Source organism: Mastacembelus armatus, chromosome 3 (genome assembly GCF_900324485.2).
Source record: "Mastacembelus armatus chromosome 3, fMasArm1.2, whole genome shotgun sequence".
Classification (NCBI taxonomy): domain Eukaryota; kingdom Metazoa; phylum Chordata; class Actinopteri; order Synbranchiformes; family Mastacembelidae; genus Mastacembelus; species Mastacembelus armatus.
The window spans coordinates 26,996,333-27,022,312 of record NC_046635.1 but is presented as its reverse complement, the minus strand read 5'-3'; the positions used below and the strand labels follow the sequence as shown (position 1 = coordinate 27,022,312).

Here is a 25,980-nt window from a genome sequence, read left to right as displayed (position 1 = left end):
TAATCATGTCATCTTCTTTCACATTCTCCTCTGGTGTCCCAACAAGAGAAATGCAATGTCGAAAAAGCCTCTTATTCTTCAAATGTGTTTGTCAGATAAACAGAGGTTAAAAAAAAAAAAGACAATGGCTTGAGTCAGAAAAAAAGGTGCTGTATTTTCAAAAAATGTGAGGGAAAAGTTCATATTCATTACAAATAAAGGGGAAAATAAAACAGGAACAAAAGAGAGTCTATTTCAGGCACAATTAACAAAAAATAACGCTTCTCAATTCTTGTGTGTGTGCAGCCACCCCATACTTTCTCTCACCACTCTGCCCTCGCGAGCCTTGGTGGCCAGTGGCTTATAAATGCTAAGCCCCGCCCTCCATGCAATTATATAAATTAGGAGACTAATCATTCAATTATCTTTATATATATATATATATCAATAATTATCTATATTTATACTCCTCTACACAGTTCTAAAGCCAACTCCTTCTTATGTATTCACACAAACATCTGTGCTCATACTGTTTGCTTTCAGACAAATAATTCCACTAAACCTGGCAAACAACCACCAAATGATTCACTCATGGCACCTTCCAACATTAACACACCTGTTGAGAGCAGCTAAGCCTTCCATATAAGGCAAGGCTGCATGTCAGCCCTGGTCTGTTCCTAGATCACACATGGAGGAGGAACACCAGCAAGCAGCAGTATATAACTGACCCCCTTATTATTAAAACAATGTTCTATAGAGGTGCCACCTGATTCTTACTCTTTAGTAAATAAAAACACACACAATTTGTTTAGTACCAAAAAGGCCATAAAACCACAGTGATTATTCCCCAACAGTGTCTGGTGATTTCTGAACCCATCTGGTTCCCAAATAACTTCCTAAAAACACATAAACATATGGCATAAACCTTTGCACAGGTATTTAAATAGAAATAAATACTTCTATGAACAATTTTTATTGCTTTGATTTTACTGTTATGCCACAGAGAATGTATTTTACATGATATTATGTGAAGATGTATAAGTAACAGCTTAAATATAATTCATGAGTGTGTGTGTGTATGTTACCTCCTCCACACTGGACAGTACAATCCTGCCAGCTGCTGTGTGTCCAAATATAGAGATATTCTGGTTCCTTCTGCTCCTCACTGCTCCTGTCCTGAGTTGTGTTCAGGGATACAGTGTACTCATAATGGATCCCATAGCTCTGGTCATGAAACAGCAGTACCTGGGAACATGACAGAGAGTGTCCAAAGTGAAGCTGTGTCTATATCAGACCACTCTTCAGTCAGTTTATTTGCCTTTTATCTTTATTTGCATCATTAATTTTGACTGTTCCGCAGTTTGTTTCCAAACAAACAAATTACTAAACTGTAAATCCAATCCTGTGTTTCAGTTGTTCACACTTTCTTTTTAGAATTTTTATTTTGGGGGCATTCTCCAGTGGGTCACAGAGAGGGAGGACAGCTACAAATGTCAGCGGGCAGACTCAAACCTCCAATGTCGCAAATACACTGTGCATGTATATATGGTGGGGGTGGACAGGCACTGAAACCACTTCACTGCCTAAACCTAACCCAGACGTTGTAATGCCTAAACCTAACAGACACGTTGTAATGCTTAACCTAACCCAGACGTTTTAATGCCTAAACCTAACCCAGACGTTTTAATGCCTAAACCTAACCCAGATGTTTTAATGCCTAAACCTAACCCAGACGTTGTAATGCCTAAACCTAACCCAGACGTTTTAATGCCTAAACCTAACCCAGACGTTGTAATGCCTAAACCTAACCCAGACGTTGTAATGCCTAAACCTAACCCAGATGTTGTAATGCCTAAACCTAACCCAGACGTTTTAATGCCTAAAGTTAACCCAGATGTTTTAATGCCTAAACCTAACCCAGATGTTTTAATGCCTAAACCTAACCCAGATGTTGTAATGCCTAAACCTAACCCAGACGTTGTAATGCTAAACCTAACCCAGACGTTTTAATGCCTAAACCTAACCCAGACGTTTTAATGCCTAAACCTAACCCAGACGTTTTAATGCCTAAACCTAACAGACACGTTGTAATGCTTAACCTAACCCAGACGTTTTAATGCCTAAACCTAACAGACATGTTGCAATGCTTAACCTAACCCAGACGTTTTAATGCCTAAACCTAACCCAGACGTTTTAATGCCTAAACCTAACCCAGACGTTTTAATGCCTAAACCTAACCCAGACGTTGTAATGCCTAAACCTAACCCAGACGTTTTAATGCCTAAACCTAACCCAGACGTTTTAATGCCTAAACCTAACCCAGACATTGTAATGCCTAAACCTAACCCAGACGTTTTAATGCCTAAACCTAACCCAGACGTTTTAATGCCTAAACCTAACCCAGACGTTGTAATGCTTAACCTAACCCAGATGTTTTAATGCCTAGACCTAACCCAGACGTTTTAATGCCTAGACCAAACCCAGACGTTTTACTGCCTAGACCTAAACCAGACGTTTTAATGCCTAAACCTAACCCAGATGTTTTAATGCCTAAACCTAACCCAGACGTTGTAATGCCTAAACCTAACCCAGACGTTTTAATGCCTAAACCTAACCCAGACGTTGTAATGCCTAAACCTAACCCAGACGTTGTAATGCCTAAACCTAACCCAGATGTTGTAATGCCTAAACCTAACCCAGACGTTTTAATGCCTAAAGTTAACCCAGATGTTTTAATGCCTAAACCTAACCCAGATGTTTTAATGCCTAAACCTAACCCAGACGTTGTAATGCCTAAACCTAACCCAGACGTTGTAATGCCTAAACCTAACCCAGATGTTTTAATGCCTAAACCTAACCCAGACGTTGTAATGCCTAAACCTAACAGACACGTTGTAATGCTTAACCTAACCCAGACGTTTTAATGCCTAAACCTAACAGACATGTTGCAATGCTTAACCTAACCCAGACGTTTTAATGCCTAAACCTAACAGACACGTTGTAATGCTTAACCTAACCCAGACGTTTTAATGCCTAAACCTAACAGACATGTTGCAATGCTTAACCTAACCCAGACGTTTTAATGCCTAAACCTAACAGACACGTTGTAATGCTTAACCTAACCCAGACGTTTTAATGCCTAAACCTAACAGACATGTTGCAATGCTTAACCTAACCCAGACGTTTTAATGCCTAAACCTAACCCAGACGTTTTAATGCCTAAACCTAACCCAGACGTTGTAATGCCTAAACCTAACCCAGACGTTTTAATGCCTAAACCTAACCCAGACGTTTTAATGCCTAAACCTAACCCAGACGTTGTAATGCTTAACCTAACCCAGACGTTTTAATGCCTAGACCTAACCCAGACGTTTTAATGCCTAGACCAAACCCAGACGTTTTACTGCCTAGACCTAACCCAGACGTTTTAATGCCTAAACCTAACCCAGACGTTTTAATGCCTAAACCTAACCCAGACGTTGTAATGCCTAAACCTAACCCAGACGTCTTAATGCCTAAACCTAACCCAGACGTCTTAATGCCTAAATCTAACCCAGACGTCTTAATGCCTAAACCTAACCCAGACGTAATGCCTAAACCTAACCCAGACATTGTAATGCCTAAACCTAACCCAGACATTTTAATGCCTAAACCTAACCAAGACATTTTAATGTCTAAACCTAACCCAGACGTTGTAATGCTATGCAGCTACATAAGCCCAATGATGGGGGCTAGTAAATCATATAGGGTTCACTCCTGCTCCTGAGAAGTAATAACACAGAACAGAATGAGTGATGTCTTTACCATCAGGTGTAAGGGGGTCTTGGTAGGTCCCTTGGCAGACATCTTCTCCCACAGTCCCCTTCGAACATAGCGCACTGTGGTCCCAGCCAGCTCAAACTCTCCTGGAAGCTCGATCTTCCAGTCGCTGTTGATGGATCTCTTACTGGAATCTTTCAGGGCTGTGAGAAGACACAGGAGGTCAGACGTAACTTTTAACCCATAGGTTTCATATGTCGGAATGTGCGACCCATTCTTCCTAAACCGTAGGGAGGTGGATATTTTCAAACATGTCAAGTATGAGAGAACAAGAAAGCAAAATGGTTGCCAGTCAAACCATGAAGTGGGTGTGAATATAAATTTGCAGAAGTAATCGAACACAGACGGCCCTACCTGGTGTCAGAAAGGCATGCGGGGAGGGAATTTCCAACACCATAAAATCTTACTGTATTTCCTGTCAATAATGCCTGTTAAATGCAGGTTTTTAAATTATATCTCATGGGCTGCTTCCATGTGTTATATTGTGTGCATACAGTTATTAACAATTATTGTGTTTCAATTTGATTTCAGACTAACAACTAGTGGGTGAAGGTCACTTTCTCGCAGCTCATTTAGTTTAGCAACCTCTTTTACTTACTCTTTTACCTTTCACCGTCCCATAGCAATTTGTCCACACACTGACAAATGAACTGTGAAACAAATTAGTAAAGAAGTATTAGCTTAGCATAAGTCTTGCTTTCTGTCACCCATTTTACTACAGCGTTACTGGTGCAAAATGTAGATAAGCTATTATTAGGTTTATTTACACACACATAGATCAAAAAAGGCTTTGAGCACAATTTCTAGGACATTTTGAGGATATTTTAAAAAATGCAATTACATTTTCAAAAGACATATTTGGTTTTTCCAGGCATGTCTGGAAGCTAGAAGGGATCATTCCCAAGGTTCTTAAGTAATCCATGTAAAACGTGCATTATTACCCAGAAAGCTATGTGAAGGTTTGTCCTCCACAACTTTGATCCTCCTGGCTCCTGCAGGGATAACCACAGCCTCAATGTAGCCTAACAGACAGACAGAAACACAAGGTGAAAACATATTCAGAGACACTCAGAGGTGAACAGGAAAAGAGAGACAGGCTGGTGACTGTCAATATCAGAGATGTTCTTTTTTTAACCTCCTTAAATCTAAATCCAGTCAGTAATAGCCACGTTTATATGTGCATTATTCTTATAGTTTTTTTTTTACACATTATTAACACAGTACTAAAGGATCATACAATTGTTTTGCCCATTTTATGGCAAATGTTTCTATAAACTCTGTAATGTTTTATTTAGCTCATTTTTTATATGATAAATCATCATTTAAATTAAAACAAAATTAATGTTAGTGGTGCAGCAAGATCTTAATGCAAACATTGGGCTAATCTAAATTAAATAAATTCACTTGATTGACTGTTAGAACATCTGACAGCACCACCAATATCCAAAATGACCTCCCAGTAATAAGTGTTGATTTCCTTAAACAACCATGAGTGAAAGTGGATCTTATCAATGACCTTTGATTTGGTGATGCTGTTAGACATTGAACACAATCAAAGTGCCTTCATAGACCATGTATAAATTGCTGAGTTCTTTCTGAACTACAGTACTTCACTTTTTAATGACAGCATCTCTGTCACACAGAAGCCACCAGCCCGTCTCCACTTACTACATACCCCTTATATGGTTGTTGGGCATTATTTCAATACAAAGCAGCTCAGTTTGCTTAATATCAATGTATCTACCATCTACACTGTTTTGGGATCAAGCTACAGTCATCACATTATAGAAAGACATAAGTGCACACACAAATAAAAATCAGTTGATTTTTAAATGAACATTACTTTTCAGTGTTTTTGTCTCATTTTCTATAGTTTTAGCCATCATTTTCATTGGCTGCGAGACCTTTACAGCAGAGATCTAGGCAAAGAAAACCTGGAGTGTGTGAATGTGTATTGCCAACAAAGTGGATTTATTTTTAAACATGTATGATCAACTTCTGGATTACACCCCAATCCGTGAACTGATTCTTTGCTCCTTTCTTGACCCAGAAGTCACTCCAGTCCATCCATCATGAAGTTAGTGATAGTCTTGAAACAATATGCTGACATGTTTCCACACACGCCTGACACTGTTTTGAGGCATATATCAAAGTGGCCAAGTCTTTTGCTTGTGTCCCATTGTTTCAGAATCTGCCTCAAATTTTTGGAGTTTTGCTGCTCAGGGTAGACCCCAGTCTTACTTCCTGAGCCAGGGAAAGGGCATGTTAAATTACTGATGTGAGTCATTTGAGACTAACACTACCTTAGTTAGAGGTGAACTGTCAGCCTTATACTGTGGTAAGACCAAAATAATTCCACACAGTGGTGGTCACATGACTTTTATTTATTTTTCTAGTAGATTTATGGATGTATTTGTAATAGGCTACCATGACTGAGGATATGACAGTTAAGGCAGAGTCCTTGTTTCTTTTACCAATTGTACATAAAACTGTATATTGGAAGTCAAGCTCAATAATAAATGGCAGGCTGTCAGATTTCTGATCTAACACTGCTAGGGTTATGAGTTGGCAAGTTTGAGAGAGCTATATCATCCTATGTCAAAGTCAGAGTTACTCTATACCAACTTCATGCTACTGAATGTTTGCCTTTATTTCTTTAAAAAGAATATATACATAAATATAACTGAAGTCAAAATGTGATTTGAATGAGCTGCTTTGTTCTTGCACACAATCATGCCCAACATTGATTTATAAAAAAGTACATAACAGTTTAAGACATCAATATGACTTTGTACTTACCAATACACAGCACACATTATGTGACAGGACAGTGACAGTCAACCAGTTTTGGGTGATATCAAACACAGACACACTGACAAGCCAACAACAAAAATTTTGCCAAATGAACCCAACGAATGAAATGCAAATCACTTGTAGTAAGCCAATATGTAAATGTGAATATTATCATCCTCCACCATGACTCGAAACACCAACTGATATTGCCACTATCCTGTCCTCATGAGATGACATGTCCAAGCTTACATCATGCTCTGGTAAAGAATCCACTGTGGCCTCCATGGGCAAGACACAAAGAAAAGGACAAATGTCAAAGGAATGTTAGTGACAACCTATCATGCTATAATATTATCTGATAAAATTAATTTTTATTTTAATATAAACTACTTAATATATTTAAACTTTATGGTTCTGATATATATATATATATATATATATATATATATATATATATATATATATCAAAAGTCTTTAAAGTCTAAAAAATTAAAGTCCATTTTTAAAATATTACTTCTACAAACATACAAACATATTTCATAAATTGGTGAAGATATAATCTTAGTATTTAGGTTTTCACTTTTGTATGTGAATTTATTGTTTTTTCCATTATCCTATATTTGTGTTTTAGAGGGCCTGTTTTGGGGTACTATAAATCTTTGTAGTTAATATTGCAAAGGAAGTGAATATTGGACAGATAGTTACAAATGGCAGTTTTAGAAAGTAAATTTAACCACATCATAAAGCTACATAGGTTTTGCGACTGCAACCATGATTTTGATGATATATAAATAGGCATTTGTTTAGTAACAGGTTACTCAAAAGATATTTTAAATTTATAATGTGAGTTTGTTGGAGTCTTTCTGTACAGTGCTCAAAAGTTAATACAGTTACTCCTACAGCTGCAGCGAATCCTCGAGGAAATCGAGGAATTCGATTCTGAAAAATCCTCGCAAATTATTTTCCTCTAGTATTCGTTTAATTACTGTCACTGGCGTTATCGGACCTGCTCCGCCTGCGGGTCATTGTTCCACACAGACTGTAATCACTGTCACGCAACGCATTTCAGTATCAAAAGTTATGGCAGAGAGCGAAACCATCTGTAAAAGGCAGAAAATGTCCAAAGTCTGGGATCATTTCAAACATTAAAAAGACGACAACACGGTGCAATGTGTGTATTGTAAAGCTCACCCAGTGGAGCCGACACAAGGTAACACTACTCGACATTCTCTGGTAACATCAACCTTGATGTTAGCATGATTGCTAATTAAAGTAAACTCAGCAGCGCTAGTTAGACCGTATGTATTTGTGGTAGTGTAATGTCGCGAGTCAATATGGATGACTGGGTATAGCCTAGGTCTAATGTCGGAATGTTGGAAATGTTTAAAAATGCAAAAGTCTATTTTATCCAATTACTCGATTAATCGCTGACATATTCAGCAAAATACTCAACTCCGAAACTAATCAATAGCTGCAGCCCTAGTTACTCTACAGCTACACCTTGCCTTTTTGTAAGTTTTCCTTTCATGGTGAGGAAGAAGAATGTCTCTTCATGAGCAGACGTGGTATTTGCATTTCAAAAGGTTGCGTTCATGACACAAAATTTTGTGAGTGCATGCTGAAACTGATCCTGTGCAGAGCTTTTCTGAGTGTTTGGGCAACTTGTATCCACAATGAACAAACACACCACACACACACCTATAAACCAACCTCAACCCTCCACCACCCTTGCCATCCACCCATTGTTCCACACAGACTACCATGAGCTCAAATGGGTTTACAAGCAGCACATTTGATGAAGCAAATGCCAAATGTTAAAGTATGATGTTTTATGTGATACTCTAAATGTGAAACCTCTAAGCTGGCAGCAGAACCAGATGTGTGTTGAGGATGTAAATTCAGGACTGTAAAGGCAGGCATTTTATTGCAGACAACTGTTTCCTCCCCCTCCAGTATTACTCCACCACTTTACAGGAGCACCAGGGACAAGGAAATGGCTTCGAAAAAAGAATGCATCCCTGACATTCCTCACAGCTGGGTTATGGGGTAATGGGGTCAAACAGCTGGTTATATAACCATAATCAAACTTTAAGTTTTACACAACACCCTCAGAGGAGCCCACAGATAACTGATTCTACCTACAGTAAAACACTCCAGGCAGTGAAGGAAACACACACATACACACAGTGCATGCATCTTACATGAGAAACACTTGGGAACAGCTCTGGGTTTAGCCATCACACAGGTAGATACCCTCTTACACTGCCTAGTGGTGACTGGAGGACAAGACAAGGAAATGGAAGGGAGATCACATGCCCTGCGGACCATACCAGTATTCACGTGTTTGTGTGCACACAGTAACACACACACACATACATACAAGCTGCCAATCCTGTTATTAACCCTGTTATTATTGGTTTGTTGTGACATAGACACTGACTGCTCCTTGGGTAATAAGTGATTATTGACTCATTTAATTTAATCATATTCAATTGTGTCTTATGCAGAAGAAGCAGTAGAAAGTAATTGAATTGAATGGCTGGGTTTTAGGCAATGTGTACCCGCTAATGTAAACATGAGAGAATCGTCACATGAGAATGAGGACTGAATTGTGACTGAGATTAAAATGCAATTAACTGCGCAGCCCTATTGACTGGTATGAATATGTGCTCATAACACATGCTGTATATCACTTGTATTTAGGATAAGACTGAAACAAAGTTTGGACTGAGAAAGATTAGCGCAGACCAAAACACCATCTACATTAGCAGACTGGAAAGTACCTACAATGTCACAGCCCCGGTCTCTGCTGCATGTCTTGCTAGCCCTGTTACCTTATGGACTTTTCATTTTTAATCCAATCTCTATGTCTCTCTAGATTTTCTGCCTTTTGGTGCACACCTGCCTCCCATTCCCTTGTTGCCCACTCCTAAATTCATTTATTTGAAAGGTAACTATATTCTCACATTTTGGTAGAAGCCTTTCTTCCAGCATATTTAAAAATACAACAAAGGAGTGTGGGCAAGGAGTAGGAGGCAGGAGTGGTGTATAATGTAGAGCGTCAGGGGACACAGAGGAGACTGACTTACCATCACCCAGTGTGGTATAGACAGAGATGCAGAGCTGGTAGTCAGCGCTAGTCAATCATGAGCAAAAATTGTTGGACTTTTTCTCTGCTGGAGAGAGGGGAAGTCTGGTGGAGCTTTGGCACTCATCAGAAGCACATTTCTGATACTTTGAGAGAGTCACACTCTGGGTACCTGTATTGTAGCTGAGGGAGTAACTCTGAATGGCTCTTCAGTGTGCTACCCGTGGGGGGCTGTTACTACATAACCATAGCCTTGCTGTTTAATATGGCTATTGTTGTTGTTTGAAAGTGTCAAATATCAAGTTCTGTATACAGGGTGGGCCATTTATATGGATACACCTTAATAAAATGGGAATGGTTGGTGATATTAACGTCCTGTTTGTGGCACATTAGTATATGTGAGGGGGCAAACTTTTCAAGATGGGTGGTGACCATGGTGGCCATTTGGAAGTCGGCCATCTTGGATCCAACTTTTGTTTTTTCAATAGGAAGAGGGTCATGTGACACATCAAACTTATTGGGAATTTCACAAGAAAAACAATGGTGTGCTTGGTTTTAACGTAACTTTATTCTTTCATGAGTTATTTACAAGTTTCTGACCACTTATAAAATGTGTTCGGGAGACCTTGGGGGCCATTCAACTGGCCCACGACGACCAATCCAGTTTCCTGAAAAGTGGATTGGTCGTTGTGGGCCAGTTGAATGGCCCCCAAGGTCTTCTGATCTGACCCCCTTAGACTTTTATCTTTGGGGTCATCTGAAGGCAATTGTCTATGGTGTGAAGATACGAGATATGCAGCAGCTGAAAATACGGATACTGGAAGCCTGTGCTGGCATTTCTCCTGTGGTGTTGCTATCAGTGTGTGAAGAGTGGGAGAAGAGGGTTGCATTGACAATCCATCACAATGGGCAGCACATTGAACACATTTTATAAGTGGTCAGAAACTTGTAAATAACTCATGAAAGAATAAAGTTACGTTAAAACCAAGCACACCATTGTTTTTCTTGTGAAATTCCCAATAAGTTTGATGTGTCACATGACCCTCTTCCTATTGAAAAAACAAAAGTTGGATCCAAGATGGCCGACTTCCAAATGGCCACCATGGTCACCACCCATCTTGAAAAGTTTGCCCCCTCACATATACTAATGTGCCACAAACAGGACGTTAATATCACCAACCATTCCCATTTTATTAAGGTGTATCCATATAAATGGCCCACCCTGTACAGCACAATTATAAGTGGGCCTTTGTGTTTTGTTTACTGACACTGCAAGGGAGTACAAGCTGATCATATTCAGTATGTATTTTCAGTTCTTCAATCAATTTAATCAATTTATTGTCCCCAAGGAGGAATCTGGTTTGTATCCTATGAATCAGGTGAATACAATACATTGGATTTCTAATGTAGTGTGAGAGGCACAAAGTGATACTGTGGTTGATTTTTTTTTTGTGTTGTTTTTTTTTTACACATATTAATTTTGTTGGAAAAACCACCTATATCAATACCAAAATGTGACTGCATGTATGTGCACAGTGCAAATAATATTTAGCATGTGCTTACTCTTTATTATCTTGTTAAAACTATAAACCTATTTGCTTACTAAAAAAAAACAGCCACAAAAGTCCACCACAGACACACAATAGACCCACATTTTACACACATTTGATCAGATTTAATTCTATGGGCCACAAGTGAATAATTTATTATGCAATTATGCAATAATTTATTACTGGGTAGCTAAACTGTGTACAAAATAAAATAAAATATATTTTTGAGGAGAAACGTGAAAATGTGTAACGACAGAGAAGTAATCTGAATGAAACAACAGCGCTCTTCAAGAGTTGAAGGCTCCTAGTTTTAAGATGAACGAGATGGAGAGTGATGTTGATTCACTGAAAATAGAGCTGCTTAATTCTAGAGAAAAAAACTGAAGACCTGGAGGTTCCAGATAATATGGACTTACACATTGACTGCAATGTGGCAAGAACTGATCATGCGGTATGGAAGAAAAGATCGAACCGTTGAAGGACAGGGGCAATATTTGTTTTAATACGTATGTATGTGTCATGTCTTTGGGACAAAACTGAAGAAGGTAAGAGTGTAATGGAGTTGGTCTCCTAGGACCCATCAGAACAGTGGCAGCAGAGGGGAGGGTGCCTGGCATGATAATGGTGGAATTTGGGACTGTACAAGAAGAAGAACGAACACTTGAGAAATAAAAACTATGGAAAGACTTAGATTATATTCAGATCAGATGATGCTAAGGCAGGTGGTTTTAATGTTGTGGCAGATCAGTGTAAAATAACATGTTGGCAACAATTAATAAACTGGGAAAAAGACAATAAGACAACTAATATGGAGTTTGATTGAGATCTGCTTTTGAATTAGAAATGTTGCTCATTGCATTGTTCTTCAGAAAAAAAATGCATGTTAGAAAACGTGCTGTGTGAGGGTGAGATAACATTTCAGATTGTTGTGCTTGAAACATTTTGTGACACAGTGCTAAAATTGTACATGACCAATCAGAATATTTAGGCACTGGACAACCTGTGACTGTGTCCTTTTTTTAAACTTGGTTAAAATGCAATGTTTCCAGCTATATTAATACATCTCACACATGCCAGCTAACTGGCATATAAAGTCAGTCTGTCAAACCAGCTCCTCTGTGTCCCATTCTGGCTATGAGCAAACCTTTTAAGCTTTTAATTATAGACTGTAAGATGATTAGGTATCCCACTGAAAATCCTTGGCACAGTCTCCAGTAGGTCAGTAGTTAAGGTTTTGGGACAGTTCATTTTCATTTTTGTTCATTCTGTGTGTGATTTTGAGTGACCAAGGCCAGGGGCTAGACTGCAGGCTAGAATTAGTTAGAGAAAAACTCACAGTTTCCCTTTCTAGAATTGGAGACAAACTGGAATATGGTGTAACATATCATTTAAGCTGGACTTGATACCTTGCAGAGGCTGTCACACTAAGGCCCTTTCTTTCTGTAGATATTTTGCTCTGAGCATGTCAAGGTACTTTCTAAATGCTTATCCACAACTGGAATTGCTGATCTAGGTCTGCCTTCATATCCTTTGGAAACTCTAGATCCACACATTCGGCCTCTGAGTGGCCCTCTTGATCTATTAGCTTTAACTTAACATGTAGCTTTTGCATTTCTGCTAACACCTACTTAGATTCTTTTCAGTGTCTAGTTTTTACAAATATTCCTATAATGTCTTAATCTGCCTTTTGGTGTCTTGCTGGTGGTGTCTTGAAATCATGTAAGGATCAGATTCAGTAGTTCCTCCCCACCGTCCAGACACTTGATTATTTTTTTTTTTAGAAAGCCAATGTCAGCTACATACATCAGTAAAGGCACCGAGTATACTAATTAAATACTAAAATCTGCATGCACACACACACTCACCCATTCCTTTGGTGTGGTTGAAATCTCCTCTCACTATCTTGCAGGAGCGGCCATCTCCATTACAAACACCACAGCGGTCCTCTTTAGCTGAAGAGCCGATTATGCCGTCACAGCCAATTTTCTGTGCACAAGAAAACAAGAACACCAATAAAATAGAAGGCTGATGAGTCGCTTTTATAGCGCACACCATTATGTGTGTCTGTATAAAGATGTTCCCGCAGGAATGTATCTTTGTGTGCATTTCCCTCTTTGTTAAGAAAATTGCATTGGGTTTGTTTGTGTGTGTGTGTGTGTGTGTGTGTGTGTGTGTGTGTGTGTGTGGATATAATTTACTTTGAAAAAAATTGGCAAATGAAACCAATGAACTCCTTGCCCCTGCAGTAATCCTTACTGTAAGGGAAAACAGGACACACCCTGGAGTTACTAGACCTTAAGGAGTTCGCTTTTGATGAAGTGAAAACAATCTACTTTTTTCAGTAACACAAAACAGTGTCACAGGCCAAGAAAGACCCAACTAGCAAAACCCCAGAGGGGCAACACTCATCTAGGCCAGCATTAGTGTTGCAGATTTCATGGAATTCAGAGGTACCAAGATCCACATGGGCAAGATGGCAGGGAGAGTATAGCACTCATGGTAAAGGCTGGGCGGTGGTTGCGACAAGTGAGCACAAAGGTCTAGTTACAGTTTCAGATCAGGTAAGGAATCCAAAGAAGTGTGTTGAAGGACAAAAGGGCAAATGGGGGAGATCCACAAGCAGGGTCAGTGATCCAGGCAGAGGCATCCTCCAGCTGGGAAGTGCAATGCAACAAGCATGGATTGTGGAAGGGGGGGGGCAAGGGGCAAATCCAAAATATGGATTGGTGCTAGGGTAACAGGGGTCTGGACCAACAAATCAGCCTGGAAAGTCATAAAGGTAGAAATTTAGCAAACAATATGTCAAGAAGGGAAGGGAAGAGTAAAACCCGAGACTAGGGTGCCAGCACAGAGGGGACCGCAATAGGCAGGAAAAGTCAGGTAATCCTCTAGCAGAGTCCCAGTTCCACAGAAAGTATCACCACTCTCACACTGAATGAAGGAAAGCCAACAGAAATTGCACAGCAGTAGTGTTCACTAATGAGAGAAGTAAAGATGGAAGGATATAACTTCTGTTCTATGAAACAACAAATTTGAATTAACTGGTATTTACCGCTGCAGGGACTTACCGACCTGTAACATGAAGCATCCCATAACTTAAACAAGGGCAAAAGTAGTTGTTTCTGGTTTGGTTTTCCACTTAATTTTTCCATGTGCACTCTTTACAGGGTGGGTCTGGGTTCATGTCACACACGCACACACAAACAGCTGAGCGGAAGCAGTCGAGTCAGCAACCACAATCCAATCATGCGTGCAACAAAATATGCCAGTAATGAAGACTGTACGAGCAGTTTATCAGCTGTATGAGCTGCTGAACAGGCAGAACACACACTTGTAGAAAGTAATGTCTTCACTGTCATGCACACGGTCACATTCCCCATTTTACCTCTAAACCTATATGAGCATGTTTATACACCATGCATGTTTTGCTAATACTTTAGACATGATGACACTTACATTCAACCAATCACTGGTAACAGTCTTTTACAGCTTTTTAATGACCATATTGGAAAACCCACTAATGGGGTAAAGAGGTCACTAATGTAGAAAGCCCATAACTATGAATGGCTTTATAAATTAACAAACAAATAAAAAAAAAACATAAACGTAACTGGGAAGGAGTGTTTCTGTGTGTGTGTTGTTTGGGTGTTTGTGACTGCACATATTATTGGTAGTTTGAATTAGCAACACATCTGTAGCCCAGATCCATGAAGCTCACAAGACAGTTTTACACCAGGAATTTAAACCAGGGTTTTAGCCACACACATACTAACATAGAGCACAAGGGGAAATTAGAATCATGCTGAATCAGAGGGCATTATGGGCACCATCTCTACTTCACTCAGACTTCCTCCTCCAACCAGACAAAGCCTATTTTCTAAACTTCACTGAATATATTCTTTTCTCTTTTCCTGTCAGCTTCTTCTCTTTCTCTCTTTGCCAGTGTTTTCATAGCATGCCTGAGTCTCACATGTCAAACTTAGAAAAACATCCATGCCTCAATCCTCCTTTCTCCCTCTATACTCAGTATCTGCTTCCTTCTCTTTGTCTGCAGTTCACAATATCTGTCTTCCAACTCTCCCACTGCTTCTTCCTGTGAGTGGGATGACAGAACCAGTGTGTAGGTTGGAATATTTTGATATAGCTCAGCTGTTGTTGTTTGGTTGGTGTTCAGAGACAACAAAGTCACAGGTGATCATACTGGCCCGTTTTTAACTTTTCTATTTATGTGTTTTATGTCCAGTAATTTATAAGGTCCAAGTTATTTTCAGTGCCAATACTAATAACATATCAGTTCTGCTGCTGAGCTTTACAAGTGCGGTGGTTTGCAAAACATGCAGAACTCAGGATATAACTAAATCAATAAAAAGCATTCTTCCTATTTTACTAACGGTGAAAGTCTTTGAGATTTTTTCTGCATATGACATCGAAATTCTATGCAAAATAAACTTGTCTTGCCTGAAAGCACGGCAGGTGAGGAAGAAAATCTAATTTCATTTGTCTGAAGATTTCCATGGCATGATTTACAGTGTGTGTGTGTGTGTGTGTGTACATACAAGTGACTATGTTTATGTACCTGACATCTCCCATTAACACACAGGTCAGTCTCGTATGGTCCACAAGGTGTCCCATCCATCACTCTGTCAGCCACCAGGACTGGGACATCTCGACCCACCAGACTGCAGAACAACACACATGGCTTTTCTGGTCATGTACACACACAAACACACACACGCACACAAAATACAAAATCACATTGTTAATAAGGTGCAAAAATGAAAAACACCCAATGTTATACAGAAAGTATAAAACATTAAATGGAAATTGCAGAATTACACCAACAAACTGGTATAGTTGGCTAATAATTAAGGTAGTGACACAGGATTTAATCAAAGAAAAATACAACATTAGCTGTCTGCTGAAAAGTATTTTAAAATGTCAAGATTTGCATTTTCCTAAGAATCAACATTTTGGGGTCATGGGACTATTCTCTCTCAGCATCAAAGGCAGATGTAATGTGACGATATGTTGCCACAAAATCTCTTACATGGCTGAACTGTCAAAATAGTTAGTCTTCGAGTCAGAAGTAGTCAGCATTGACTACTGAAGACAGGACAGCATCACTGAGAATAGTAACAAAGGTCATCCAGGTGCTACTACTATACTCCTTATAGTAACACCTGATGGGTGTTACTATAAGGGTGGGGTTGTATAAAGCAGCATGTCAGCCTCCTCTCAGGTTGTCTGAATGCCAACACTCACTCCACACTTTGCTTCAGCTGCAGACTTCATTACCTGCACTTTGAGTCTGCAGTATAAGTCTTTGTTTTGGGCGGCATTTTCCCTTGTGTTATACTAGGAGTTGTAGTTTAGCATGAACATAAGCCTTTTTACTTTTAACGCTAGTGACCACTCTACAAAATGTCTATAATTATGCACATATAAGACGTTTCACTATAGAAGTCGAACTACAAGCCAGAGAAGTAAAAAAACGTGTGACTTACAGTCCTGAAAATACAGTAATATTGCTCATTGCCCCCACTGCTGTGTCCATACCCTATTTATTTATTTTCTTAGTTGTATTTACTACTAACAATTAACAAATCAGTTTTAGGCTTTTACTAAAGTACATTGGTACACAAGCAATTTCACTTTATATAATAAAAAATCTATAATCTTTTAATTTAAAGTAAGTGACGGTGGTATTGCTACAGCAGGAAACTGTGTGTGTGTGTGTGTGTGTGTGTATGACTATACATTTTACAGAGTGTTTTAACCATGGCAGTGATAACATTTTGGCCAGTCTTCACAAAGACAGCTAAACAAATGTGTGTGCTTGTCTCACCATCATTGATAATAGCAGTCAGCATGCTGCCCTTCTTCTTGCTAGCATGTCGGTCATAGGACAGACACTGCAGGTCTCTGAAGCTGGGTGCCCCCTTGGGACAGGGTGGGTTTTCACAGGCCTTGTGCTCCACACTTGGTTTCTGACAATGTCGCCCACCAGGACCAGGCCTATTTGCACATCCACAAACATTCATGTAATATGAGAAACAAGTACAGACAAGCTACCAAATGTTTGTAAGTACAAGTAAGAATCTAACAAGATTAAATGAATACATATTTTTAGCTGATAGGACCATAATGATGCAAAAAGGTCAGGGTTACTGATAACAATCTGTGTATCAAATGAAATAAACATTTTCATGAATGCTTGTATGGAAGCTGATGTGAATGTCAATGAGAATCATTTTAACTGGAAGACTTTTCACAGAGAGATGCCTCTGTGCAGTGTTACACTCAGTGGGGGGTCCCGTAAGATGAAGGAAAGGCATAATGCTCGATGAGATGTGTTTGTGCTGTCAATATCACATAATCGTATGTTTATTACACCACATGGATACGCAGCAGCAATCTAGTGCCTTATTCTATATATCCTATATCCTATATATCCGCTGGGGTGTATTCTATATAGTTGAAGGCAAACACACAGGTATTAGACACACATTGATAATTACACATTTAGAAAAATACATTCTATGTAAAAGTGTACAGGATGCATTGCTCTGTGTTTTACAACATATTTGTTACACTTTCTCTACCGCACACACACACACACACACACACACTCGAGTCTGACTACAGTTTTAAGGACACTCATTAATATAATGCATTCCCCTTAACTTAACCTGAAATATTACAGCTAAATGTTCAACCCCAACCCTAACCTTATCCTCACTACAATTCTAATCCTAAAACCAAATCCCTCAAACAGCCCTGATAAAATATCTTCACAGTGTAATAAAGACACACACACATAGACATAAAGGTGACATACGGAGGGTTGTCACATTTCCTCTGTCTGAACTGGACTCCAGTACCACAGGTCCTGCTGCACATGCTCCATTGGCTCCATGTACTCCAGTCACCATCCACATGCTGTGGGATGGGAGTCTTACCGACACACTCGCCTGCCCTGCACCACTGACAAATCCACACACAGCCATTAAAATAATTTCAAATACACTTTCATCATAGTTTCTATTTAAGCAAGGTAATAGGCATCTTCCATCAGAAGCTATTGCCTGAGAGAGATGAAGATCTGAGTATTTGTGCATGAAATCACTGTGGAAATGAAACAGAGTTACCTTGTCTGCTCCACACTCAGTTCCATCCAGAGGAGGATCCAGTTTGGTCTTGCAGGCTGTATCTCCTTCTACTAAACACCACAAGCCAGCACACATCAAGTGCTGATACACACACACACACACACACACACACACACACACACACATATAATTTACTGTCAATTTCTGGTACATTACAACTGTTGTCATCAGTATTCAGCATCACTAAAACACTGCATGTTTATGTTAACCACCGGACATGAAACCCTGAAGCACCAGACTAAATATACAGGCCTGGGGAATCAGTTCATTGTAGTCTAAAAATAGTTTTTCAATCAAATGACAGACTTGAAGCACAGAATGTGTTTTTCTTGAGGTTATGTATTAAGTCATTATCTGGTGGTTTCATGCTGGGACAACCAGCTTAATACTAGGTCAAAGAGAATCACATGCATTTTTACAACTGAAAACCAGAAATTAAAAGTTGCCCCAAACCTTCATCCCACTACTAGCTAGAATATTTATACTGCACAGTTCCAATTTATATGGCCTGCATGTTTGTTAAATTATTTAAATTCGTGTATCAATATCTTTCAACTCTGCTGCCTGTTTAGATATTTGATATGTGTTTCTAGCATTCATTCAGTCCTTTGTGCAGGCTTCTTGCTGTTTCACTCACACAGTGTTGCCCACAGTTGTCTCATGTGATGTCGATGTCACTCCAGTGTCTTACTCAAGTTTCCTCTCAGTGCTTGTGAATTATAGGCTTTGGTTTGATGTCTTGACTCTACTCTGCTTTGTTCTTTGCTCTTGCTTAAATGAGAACCTCTGCTGACCTAAGACCATTTTAACTTAAAGACAAAATACTCCCTGCTTGAAATCTCTCAACTGCATTGACTTGAGCTTGTCTGCCTCCTATAGAAGTTAATACAATCCATTCCTTTAAGGTAATGCATTCAAGGTGAATTCAGAAAACTGGGCCTATTAAGCCTATTAAGTTTTAAAAATTATAATAAAAACCATTTGAAATGCTGCATTTTATGCCCTTTTGTTTAATTAAAGGCATTTTTTGATTTGTGAAATGTTTTTTTTCCACCTCAGATCCACCATCTGACCCACTGCTAATGAGCAACACTGTTCATTATCAAATCCATATCATTAAACATCATCATGCTTCATAAGAAAGGTATCAGTTCTCCTGAAGGTGTTGGTACGATAAAGATTATTGAGGGAAACAACAAGTTTCTTTACTGACGGCAGTCTCCTGACAATCAGACAAAAGAAACACTGTACGACTGAAACACAGGCATCTGTTTAAAGCAGAGGTTCTTAACCTAAGGGGGTTGGGAGTCAGTTAAATCGTAAAGCAGGCCTGAACTCCGCATTTGCAATACCAAAGAGACAGGGGAAGTGAAATCCAGATACCAACAGAGCTTCACTTTCACGTCATGTCTTGTTCTAATTTCACCACAGGCTACAAAACTGCAAAGCATCTAAATAAAAATGACAACCAGGCATCAATGTGGAAGCCTGACACTCACTACAGGCTTTTAGCAAAAGTTCAAGCAGGTACCATGAAAAAAAGCTGCCTGGCTAAAGCAGATCCAGTCTGCACACTAAAAATGTCAGCAAGATGTCAGTTATGATCAGTCATATATTGGGGTTTTCCACTGTGTATGAAAAGAGGGACTTTTACTGAGAGGACAGTTCTCAAACACTCCAACCTGTCCACCAGGAAGGCCAGACACCATATAACTGTCAGCAAATGATCATTTTCACACAGCCATTTAAACTACATGTGATTGTGCACATGTCTGTGTGTAGCAGACTAAAGTTTTTTTAATCTTACTAATACTATTTATGACATATTTAAATACCTCTGGTTAAACAAACGTTGTAGGACAAGGGTTAGGGTTAGGCAAACAGCAGCGAGTAGTTGTACTTATTATTGGTAACTGATTATTTTCAAAATCCACAAGAAAAGGTCAGTAAATAGGAGCAAACCCCTTATTGTTAAAAACTTGTAATATTTAAGCAGATGTAATTGTTTAGCTGTTCCTTGTTGGAGAACTCTACTCTTATTAGTCTAAATATGAACTGACCTCTGGGTAATCATGAACATGTTATAATAGGGCAGAATATGACACATTTGAAATAATGGGACAACTGGAATATGCTGTACCTCCATGTCATTGCAGAAAGTGGCATTGTTTCCAAATAGTATCTGGCACTGTTCATCCACACTGTAGTGCATGCCCGGCAGCTTGGGAGGCAGCTGGACCTGATAGCGGCTCCTGGGGTCTGTGTGCAGTAGGCATGCACTGGCTTTGGACCTGTTTGAAAGAAACAAAAGACAAGGATTCATGGTGATTTGATTTATTTGCAAGAGTTTTTATTGTAAAATATAAATCCAAACAAGACCTTGTATTTTCAGTACAGTGCTAGTTGTCATTTTAAAAGCAGATGTAGATGAGCATTAATGACAACATCAAACATATACAATATGAGCCAAAGCAAAGACTCCTTTTTATGCGTGATGTTTATCTGCTGTTTGTGTCTGTTTCCCATGGCTAGGAAGACTTACTGTCCAGCAGAATGACTTATCCTATTCTGCAAAAATGCAGTTTGCAAAATACGATACAGTCCAAAACAAGCAACACGCAACAAGTGTAAAACAAGGACAAGAGGCATCAAGGTGGAATAAGAGCTTTAATACTGAATGAAGGACAGAATGAACCAGGCAAGGTCAGCATGTAAATATTACAGGAGTCACCTAAAGAAAAAACAACTTCACATGTAGTTAACTTCATCAAGTAAGTAACTCAGGAGTAACACTTCAGCAGTCAGGGAGGCAATACATTTTGTTTACTGAAGCAGATTAGACACAGGCAGACAGAATAGGCAGGGAGCAGACAACTGACCAGAGTGCTCATTCATTGATACTAAAAAGAAAAGGTGTAAAGCAAAATATAATCATATTCGTAAAACCATGAGCATGAGTTCTTCAACACAAATTTATTTTATAAATTGCATTCAACTTTAAAGGACCGGTAACTGTCTGAGCTGTGGGAGGAAGCCAGAGTAAAATTAGATCAAAATTAGGTCTTCTGAAGCTACAACTGCATTTTTAGGGCCCGTGCACCGGATTATTATTATTATTAGTAGTGGTATTATTATTAGCATTATTATTATTATTTGTCTCCTACTGCCAAACGTGGCCATTTTTGAACTGTCCCCATGGGCGAAAACTGGTGGCAGTTGGCCTGTTGGGAAACATTTCATTGTATTATTTGCCTGAGTTTCTATCTCTGACATTGGATAATTGTTTATTCACAACATGAGTTACTAAATGAGTAAAGAACACATTTGAACTGTAATCAACATTAGGATGTTTTTTTATGAGTGACCAGACCATAAGGCCAGCAAAGAATCTTGAGACAGGTCAGATATTCAGATTTCAGCATAAATCGTGATTCTATATTCACGCATTTGGAAACCAGTCCTCTTACAACATTTAGAGCAATTTTTCAATTTCAGTGTCCCCCTGGCCTATCGTGACCACTAAGACCACTTCTCTCATGCTAATCCCAGCATACAGACAGAAACATTCCTGACCCATCCAGAAACAGATTTGGATTGAGCCAGAGGGGGCTGTCTCAGCCGTGCAGGATGGCTTTCAAAGCTCTGACTGGAACAAAGAGGCCGTTTTTTATGAGGTCTGTATTGATCTAGAGAAATACAATGGAATACAGTGGGAGATGCTGTGATAACCTACTGTACATCAGTTAGGGTACTGATGGTGGCACATTCACAAGTCATGGATGACAGCAGGTGTTTGGATACTGCTGAGTATCCAAGACGCTGCATTCAAATCCAGAAAGCAGGCAGCCCTCAGGAGAGCAAGAAATAATCCCTAGCACATCACCAGAAAGGTAAAATGGAATTATGTACAGACCCTAGCCCTAACCCAGATGACCAGCATTATCACGTCAATGAGAACATGACAACATCTGCCCTGCACCCAGCCTTCTGCCACCTAAAGAGAAAGAACATTTAAGTCATTGATTTTACCTTGGCCAACTCAAGTCAGGCCAAAAGATGCTGCTGTACTGCTGTGGAGAGGGTCAGCAGCACAAAGTTTTGATTGAAACTGCAAGTTCTCTGGTCCAACCTTGTATATTAGAAATTACATTTCTTTACAGCTAAACTGCAGTGGCAAATACATTTTGTAGGTAATGTAACTGTGATGTAATGAACAATAAAAACATGTTTAAAATGCCCTAGATGCTCAGGTGCATCAAGCTGTGCCTCACCTGAGGAAGTTTTCCAGATCATCGCGACTGCATGAAGACCAGGACAGGTCGCTGGGGTTTCTTCCTTTCACCCATTCACCAGACATGATATGGGAGTGACCAGTGCAGGTGGTGTGGTCATCATCATGGCTCATTCCCATACTGAAGACAAGACATGGAAACATACACTCTGTCAAAGAGAAGTAAAATTGGTTCTCCAACAAGCGAGTCAAACAGCCATCTTCATAGTGTCTGTGTTTGTAGATCAGATATATACAATAAATTCAGCCTCATGCCATTATTAGAGTGCATATCATATTCTAACCCTGATTCTGGTTTTTGGGCTCTTTCAGTATAACACAGTTCAAACTATGACAGTGTGCACAGTGAAATGCAGACCAGTGATTTTCAATCTAGGTCCATCAAAATGAAAACATGTTGAACAACTTTCTCTCTAATACACTGTGCTTTATTTGCCTTACCAATGGTGAAGTGAGGGCCTAAAACAGCTAAGGTCTGCCTGTGATGGCCACATCTGCAGCATTACATGCAAGTGAGCCTGACACGCTGGCGCACACAGCTGTTTGAATTTTACATACTTTAAAGGTAAATGTGTTCCATTATTTAGCTGGGCTGACTTTGGAAGACAATCACAAAGAATCTAACACATAATGACATAGTCTTTATTCCAACATCACATTTATCATTTATTTACTATCTGTTGGAATTACATAGATTCTATTTAAAGTGCACCCATTTAGTTAATTTCTGTGCATTCAGCATTACGCTCAGTTAATTTACTTTAAGTTGTCTGATTTCTGTTTCTGTTTAAGTTCCCGGTGTTGGGTTTTTGTTGTTCTGCAGCCAGGCCCATCTTGCCAGGTCTGAACAATAGATGTGCCCAAGAAAACAATGAGCCTAAATACAGGAAGCAGCCAATCAGTCGATACAAAGCACCCAACACATCATGTTGGGATTCGGGTTATTTAGGATTTGTTTTTTTGGAGTTATAGTTATTGGTTTGTTATTTTTCACTTTACAGATGAATTGGCCTGATTTGTTTTTGTTGTAGTTTAGTCTGTGCAGTAGTCTTTTGCATTAGCCTTTGTGTGTCTAGATGGTCTGGTTTAGCCATTTTTAATGTTCCCTTTTGTCTAAGAAATGATTTTTTAAAAAAGTATTCTCTACCACCTCATCATCTTTACTAACAGAGTAATACTGAATGAGGGCATCGGAAGTGTCTTCTCCCACAATGTATTAGTTATAGTCCACAATGGCATCAGGGGTTGGGATGTCTCAAGGCGGCCATGTTACAGTCTCCTTTATTCACTGTTCATCCAGCCTACTGGTTAGCAGTCTTGCTGGTTAAATAGATGGTGGCAATCAGAATTTTGGAGCAATAATCTGCAAAATGGGTATAATTATAAGAGGGCCTAAATTAAGCAATTGAGAAAATGACCGGGGGAAAATGATTGACTTTGCATTTGTAGAGAGAGGTTAATGATGGTTGAATGGAAATCAGTTGGAGCCAAAGACTGTTTGAACCAGCATCTAGCAGCCATCAGAAACCTTGCACATTAAGATACTTCCTCATTAGCTTTTGCCTCCAGCTTGATTCTTAATCACCTCAGTGCATCACTGAGTTAACTGAAGATAATTGTTACCATCCTGTACATTTTAATTCTGTGGAAAAACAATGAGAAATACACGTGTTGTAAAATACTGAGAGAAAATGTGGAACTAATATAAGAATGTTAAAAACTTTTTTAATCATGATTTCCATTTGAGACAACCTGCATAAGCACACAGCCACAGTCCACACACAACAGAATGGAAAACCAGCACAGTGTGCTGAATTGTCCTTCAACCAGCAGCACATCTAATAGGAACACACCTGCAACACATTAATGGAGCAGAGTCAGAACCTGAGGGAAACTCTGATAGCAAAGATCTCTGTATGTCTGTGTGAGAAACACATACAAACAGACGAATAAGCCTGTTAAAACAGGGAGCACTTCACTTGGTCACAGTGAGTTGTGTGTGTATTTCCACCCAAAGCCTTGACCTACATTTGCAAATTAAAAACAACAACCAAGTCTGAACTCTAGGCACAGACTTGGAGACTAATAAATTACAAGTGCAGACTTTTTTCCTCTTTTCTCCTGAAAGCAATATAGAATTACATTTCAGGATTCATACTTGTCTTCATCAACTACAAAGGATAATGCAAGCCTTCAAAGCAGAGGAAAAGATCAGTGTCCTACGTGTCAAAAGATTGCATCAGACTATCAGCAATCAGTCTTGCTATGGTACAAAAAAACTTTTTTTTCATAAAGTCACTCATTTCTCATCTAACCAGTTTGGTTCAGTATAAACACAGGCCAGTGCATTTACCTGTTTAATTCGATTTTAGTTTAATTTGGGATCAAGCTGCTGATTTGCATGCAAGTGAGATCATTGGGTACCATGTAGGAGCCTGACTATGAGTGTCCAGCATTGTTCAGATACTGTGCAGATCAGTGTGCACTAATTTTCATGTTAACCAAGATGCACCTCACTCTGCCAGTGTACGGTCCCACAGTGTTTTAATGACTCAGTAATAATTTCTGTACCATAATCCACCAGGATCTGCTGCCTCAGTGAAACCAGACAAATTATTTTTCCATCTGTGGTCATGAAGTGGTTTGAACATCATTCTGTCAAACCTGAAAGCCCATACCACCCATCAGTCCGCCCACCGCCCCAACAGGTCTTCTGAGGATACCATGCACCATGCACTCCACTACATACTGCAACGCCTGCAGAACCCTGACATCTATATCTATACACCATACATTCATACATTGTTTTTGGACTTCAATATTAGCCTTTCTAAATGTCATTGGATCTGGTGTTTACTGTGCTGGATCATTGATTTCCCTCACCACTCCTCACTCAATTCTCTCATACAATTCAGGTGAGCACCACCAAACCATCGGAGACCGTTTAAATTACTTGGCAGCAACTTAAGCAATACACTCAAATCAAATATAAACTGAGACCAGATCATTAAAAAAGCCCACTGAGACAGACCCATTCCACCCTGCTCATCATCTGTTTCAACCTTTGTCCTCTGGATGGCACTACAGGTCTTTGTCCACCAAAACTACCCAATGTTAGAACTGATTTTTTCCCTGATGCAATAAGGCTTCTGAATTCAGCCTTTTGGTTCTCATTCCTAGATCCTGCATTGTATTGCATGATGCTCTTTCATAGTCTGGAATACTGTAATCATTATCATCAGGTAATATGTCACATCATGTCTATTTTGTACCAAAAACACATTTCACCAA

General features: G+C 39.3%; 1 protein-coding gene across 2 annotated transcripts in view; it reads right to left on the bottom strand.

Moving 5' to 3' along the window:
* Positions 1-25,980, bottom strand: part of adamts17 (ADAM metallopeptidase with thrombospondin type 1 motif, 17) — a 73,433-nt gene that overhangs the window by 11,273 nt on the left and 36,180 nt on the right. Inside the window, exons 9-19 of one of the 2 annotated variants that reach the window (XM_026294364.1) lie at positions 22,670-22,810; positions 20,539-20,689; positions 18,378-18,479; positions 18,068-18,213; positions 17,075-17,244; positions 15,806-15,933; positions 13,095-13,215; positions 8,793-8,867; positions 4,740-4,820; positions 3,784-3,941; positions 1,065-1,224 (exon numbers count right to left, since the gene is read on the bottom strand). In XM_026294364.1, coding sequence (XP_026150149.1) covers positions 1,065-1,224; positions 3,784-3,941; positions 4,740-4,820; positions 8,793-8,867; positions 13,095-13,215; positions 15,806-15,933; positions 17,075-17,244; positions 18,068-18,213; positions 18,378-18,479; positions 20,539-20,689; positions 22,670-22,810 — 1,433 coding nt within the window. The remainder of the gene's footprint in view (positions 1-1,064; positions 1,225-3,783; positions 3,942-4,739; positions 4,821-8,792; positions 8,868-13,094; positions 13,216-15,805; positions 15,934-17,074; positions 17,245-18,067; positions 18,214-18,377; positions 18,480-20,538; positions 20,690-22,669; positions 22,811-25,980) is intronic. The other variant, XM_026294365.1, reaches the window with a different exon arrangement.